Genomic DNA, 5,609 nt, shown 5'->3' with positions numbered 1-5,609 from the left:
ATAGGCCAAGCCACTCAAACCTCACCCACTCCTGAATCACAAGACATGTCAACCCAAACCACCATTACTAGAAGAAAAAAAGGCACCCAGACCCAGCCACAAGTCTTCACAGTTTCCAACGACGCCTATCAACAAACCAACAAACCGCCTCCCAGCCCCAAGCCACTTTCTACTTCATCGGCGTCAAGCTCACTGAACGCCCTAGTAATTGACACCTCCCCCGATCTTTACCTACCCGACGAACCTTTCTGTGCCTTCCGCCCACTAACCAACGACACCGAGGACTCCACGCCTTTACCACTTGCCTGGAACCGGAACCTATTCAATAAGAAAACCAAGATGAACACCAGGAGACTCCACAACTCATTCAAAAGCTAATCAACCCCCAGCACCAGACTTCACTTTGCCTTTCCCACTTATTTCTTCTCGCTAACCAGGCACTGGTAACGAATTCGATCGTTACCAGTGAAAGTGGGTTTTCTCGGGGTACTCCCGTTTCCCCCCACATTAAATTCTCGGCATAGGATTTTTAGATCCCCGCCGCCCTGATGGACCATCAGTCCGATATCGGCCATTTTAGTTTAGTCTACTTTCCTCTTCACTTTTTTATCTTACCTTTACTCTCACGTTTACCTTTTTAAATTTACATACCTTATCTGCATTAATTTCCTGTTTTCTCAAGTTAAGCCCATATTCCTAGGCCACGCGCGGGGTGAAGGAGGATTGTTTAATTTTCGAGCACCCTAGATTAGTAATTATTTCTTCGGAAATAATTATTTTTAAATATAAATAACTGCCAGAAATAACGCAAAAACAACGCTGTGGGCTGATACTTAAGTAAGCTGTCGTACAAAGAGCCTCTGCATGTATACACATATAATACGTTCATTATTTATATGAATAGAATCTAACAAAGTGGATGACATGATTTGTAATGTTTGATAAATCGCTCTAAATATTCATTGCGTTAAGTTTTCTCGTTTTAACTCATGAGCATTGCTTTGTTTCTTCCCAATATTTGTTACACCTACTGAATTTTCCTACGCACATTCGACGAATATTAGTTATCAAGAGATAGCGTGTAATTCAATTTTAACGTTTAAAATGTGCGTTATGAACACGTACGGGGAATATAACTTTCACAATAGTCTTCCCAGTTACTCTATACTCAAACAGTGTTACATCGTCACCCGCGAGGACTGACTAACCAAGTGTAGAGAAGAACGATGCCTCAGATATGATATCACTCTATTAAGCACACTATACCTTGAAATATCAACTATTTCTAATTATGAAATTTGTACTGGTAATAAACAGAATCGTGAGAATTCGAAGTTAAAATTTTTGTGAAATCCATTTTTCACGGTAATTAACTGCTTTGTATCATATTAAATGTTTTACTGTGCAATTAATCCTGTGTATCAACAATGTCTCCATCGAATCACTTGTTTACATTTATAGATTTTAATGGAGTATTTTATGACTGACAAACAGCTGAAATATTTCCCTATTTCATAAAATTTAATTTAAAATATATATTATATGATAACATAATAATATTCCTAATTGTAAGCTGTTAACTCTCGAACATGTCATAAAGTGTGGTGTACGATTAATATAAGCGGCTTGTAATTGCTATCTAATCACCCATCAGATGGCGAAGTTCAAATTTCGTTACCCTTGTGGAGATAGAAAGTCTCAGTGATATAGAATCTTTGGTTTGGCCTAATGAACTTAGGAGGCCTAACAGTACTCAAATATAACAGTTTTAGCTTTAAGGCCTACTAATTATGCCTAAGCAAAGTAAGGCTTAATTATAATTTTCATTGAAGTTTACGAATTGAAAACTTCCCACATATCAAATACTAATGATTATTATTTGCAAAAATATATATCAACAAATTAATTCTCGGCCTTGCAATGTGAAATTCATTTTAACCTTGGTTACAATATTCTTTTTTATTAACATTAAAGCAATACACTTTACAGTTTCATAATGCCGCTTGTGTCATTGTGGTGCAATTAAGGCTTATGTATTAAGTTTAAGAGAACAAAGTTTGAAATCGCACAGTATTCCTAGCCATAAATTTGCACACAAAACTTGTGAAACACTAGTGACTAGAGCAACAAATAATTTTGTATGAAGTGAAATGAAATTGGGTTTATTTTCAATAAAGTTTGTCAGGTTTCTCGTGATTGTGATCAGCACTTTGAAATATAAACATTTAATTTCATGTACTTTAAAATGATATCTCCGAATTAGCTAAATACCGACACGAACGACATTATGAAAACCTCTTATATTTAGCCATTTCTTTACAGAAGGCTATATTTTAAGCTGTTGACTGCACTGTATTATTAAAATCAATTAAATCCTATTTTAATTAGTTTTAATACCAATAAACAAACTGGCCTTTCATGATAATTAAACTTACTTTCAATAGGTTTAATACTAATAAACAAACTGATCTTTCATTATCATTAAACTTACTTTCAATAGGCTTGATACCAATAAACAAACTGGCCTTTCATTATCATTAAACTTACTTTCAATAGGTTTAATACCAATAAACAAACTTACCTTTCATGATAATTAAACTTACTTTCAATAGGTTTAATACTAATAAACAAACTGGCCTTTCATTATCATTAAACTTACTTTCAATAGGCTTAATACCAATAAACTAACTGGCCTTTCATGATCATTTTTGTAAAAATGATAACTATTGTTAAATAAGCCTTACAAATCAAGAAATTTGGTGCACTTGTTGTAAGCACACACAACTTATTACCCCTTTATTTCAAAAGAATAAAGTTGCTGTTATTGGAACTGCAGTTTGATGTAAATTCTTAACAAATGTGTATTAAAGTGATAATAATTGAGCTATAAGTGATTTTGTAACTCGAAGATTCATAATAGTAGTATTTATGAACCATATGTCTTACCACCGATAATTAATGTTGAACCCAAGTGACCCAGTAAATGATGTTGAAAAGTAAGAATATTGAAGGAAATAAAAAGCGACAAATACGATCGATCGATCTAGCGAGTTCTTCCGAGGCGACAGGTAGCATTCTGGAAAAGTTTATTGAATCGTCTCCGTCGTGGTCGTCGGTGCCATCGTCCTCTGTCATATCAGTAACATCCTGCACCTTGAGGGTGTTTTTATGAATCGGACATGTCTTATTTAGTTTGGACAATCTTCCAGCAGAGTTACGATGATGAACCAACTGAAACAGATAATAAGTTCGTCCATCTATAAATACTAATATCAAATGTACTCGTTCTGCAACCATAAAAGTATTTATTATTAACCTCTGACTTTGTCGACACTTAAAGAGTATGCTATTTTTTTTAAACTATATAAAGTAAATTAGCTTAATCAAATAGGGACGAAAGTGATGTCTTTGAAAATGAGAGAAACTTCTTCCAAAAGGTTTGAAATAATATGATATTTTTATTCATAAATACAATATATTTTGTTCAGAATTTTTACATGAAATACATAAAATTTGATACTAATGTGCAAAGGTGATTTAAAATGTATGTTGTAACTCTGAAAAATACAAAGAAGTGGAGATGGAAATCCTTAAACCAACTAAACGAAGAAGATTCTTAGTATAACATCAATAATATTTATGGTCTTCAACGTAAACGATCTAACATGAAGATCCACAAAACATACTGAAATAAAACTGAAAATAGATATGAAGTTCAATCTTTTATCTGATTAACCACTTTGAGCTGCACCTAATTCGGGGAAATCAATCTATCATCAGTTAGGTAGTTAAGACGCAATTTCATTCCATCAAAATGGCTGGAGAGCAAACAGAGAGTTACAACCTTTCTTCTGCCAAGTGATATGATAAGATAGAAGTGATAACAGATCATAATAGAACTCTTATCAGTAACCCTGGACAAGTGTAAAATGATGGAGTATACATTATATGTGTGATGTTTGTTGAGGGGTGGAATTATACAATCTTCAAATACAGTATATATAGGTTCATCATACTTGTATTACACAGTCAACCACTATATAAAGATTCGTCCTGCTCTCTCGAAATGTCCTTGTCCAAAGTTACTTATGAGGGGCGTAGTTACCCTAAACTGATGCGACTCAATGACAAGTGGTGATTGGAATAATAAATGGTATATTTTATGCTGAATAATTCAAGGGAATAAATTAGTATCATAAATTATATACATTCTTCGAATTCTATAAAATTCTAAGTTCACTCTGGTGAGTAAAACTCAACTCAATATATCATACGTATGAAATAGAACTGTTAAAACTAGTGTCTAGTCACTATTTGTTTTTACATAATCAGTTAATCTTTTTTTTTTGTTGTTGTTGTATTTGTTTGTTTGGAATTAAGCACAAAGCTACACAATGGGCCATCTGTGCTCTGCCCACCACGAGTATCGAAACCCGGTTTCTAGCGTTGTAAGTCCGCAGACATACCGCTGTGCCACTGGGGAGCTTTTTTGGTGTACTCATAGATTGTATGTGTACATATTGAAATACAGTAAAGGTGTAATATCATATATGAACGTTTAATATGTATGTATATTTATATATATAAATAATTCTGATACTATTAGTTAGATTAATTGTCAATAGGCGATTGAATCAGTACTATAAGACAATAAATAACTTAATGTAAAACAAGCATTACAGTAGAATTAAAACAAAATTAGAACAAAATTATTTTAAACAGAACTAAAAATCCTAACTTAATAGTTCTTACTCCCAATCTCCCTCCTCCCGTTCTCTTGAAGATTTGTTCAAGTATAACGGGGGAAAGCTGAGACAAGCCCAGCTACTTTTTTCTGTCCTTGTATACAGAATAAAATTCTATTTATGAAGTTAGTAACTCATAAACCAAGGATAGTCTTGAGTAACTAACAACCTCTAATTTCTCTATAAAGTATTTTCCATAAGCAAGAGTTTATTTTTAAAATATTTTCGTATATATTATAAAAAAAGTATAAATAATTTTTTAAATCGCCAATCCTTTTATCCATTACCTGTCAGTTTAAATACAAAATAATAAAATATTATCTCTAAAAGAATTACTATTGCTAAAGACTGTTAAAAACATTTTTAATTAAAAAATAATAATACATTTTAACTGCCTTTTCATAACTGGGTATAAGCACTCATATCAGTACCCTTAACTTAACTGATCTCCCATGAATACTGGCTAGCTTAACATCAGCATTTGGATTTTCTCTGATAGATGGAATATTCCCAAAGCATTTGGGTGCTATGACCACAAGAATTATACGTTATGACTTTAAGTTGACAACTAGGATCGACAACGGAAATTAATTGCTTAATTCTACTGTAATATATAGTGGTGTATGTTAGTATAAATGCATTTGTATGTACTGTAAAGTAAAACATAAAAATACTGGATGTTCGCTAAATACTTATTCGGTTTGATAACATTATTCATTCAAATATGATATCACCGTTAAATAAACTAACCGATCATTGGAAAAGCTTTTGTGTTAGAGCTATTTAAACTGATACGGTTACTTGAGATATATTCTACCTTGTGATATCACCGTTAAATAAACTAACCGATCATTGGAAAAGCTT

The 5,609-nt window shown here is 32.8% G+C and overlaps 2 protein-coding genes across 2 annotated transcripts in view; one reads left to right on the top strand and one right to left on the bottom strand.

Annotated features, from left to right (window-relative positions):
- LOC106458351 (diacylglycerol kinase 1-like) overlaps positions 1–5,609 on the top strand; it is a 346,054-nt gene that overhangs the window by 332,105 nt on the left and 8,340 nt on the right. The gene's annotated exons all lie outside the window — the stretch shown is intronic.
- The window catches only part of LOC106458341 (glutamate-gated chloride channel-like), an 80,730-nt gene continuing 78,006 nt past the window's right edge, over positions 2,886–5,609 (bottom strand). The window contains exon 9 of the mRNA XM_022384895.1: positions 2,886–3,231. Within this exon, the coding sequence (XP_022240603.1) occupies positions 2,956–3,231 (276 nt within the window). The 3' untranslated portion in view covers positions 2,886–2,955. The remainder of the gene's footprint in view (positions 3,232–5,609) is intronic.

The sequence above is a fragment of the Limulus polyphemus genome, unplaced genomic scaffold, assembly GCF_000517525.1.
Source record: "Limulus polyphemus unplaced genomic scaffold, Limulus_polyphemus-2.1.2 Scaffold22, whole genome shotgun sequence".
In the NCBI taxonomy this organism is placed as follows: Eukaryota; Metazoa; Arthropoda; class Merostomata; order Xiphosura; family Limulidae; genus Limulus; species Limulus polyphemus.
Note: the sequence above shows the minus strand (reverse complement) of the source record. Positions and strands in the feature narration are given on the sequence as shown.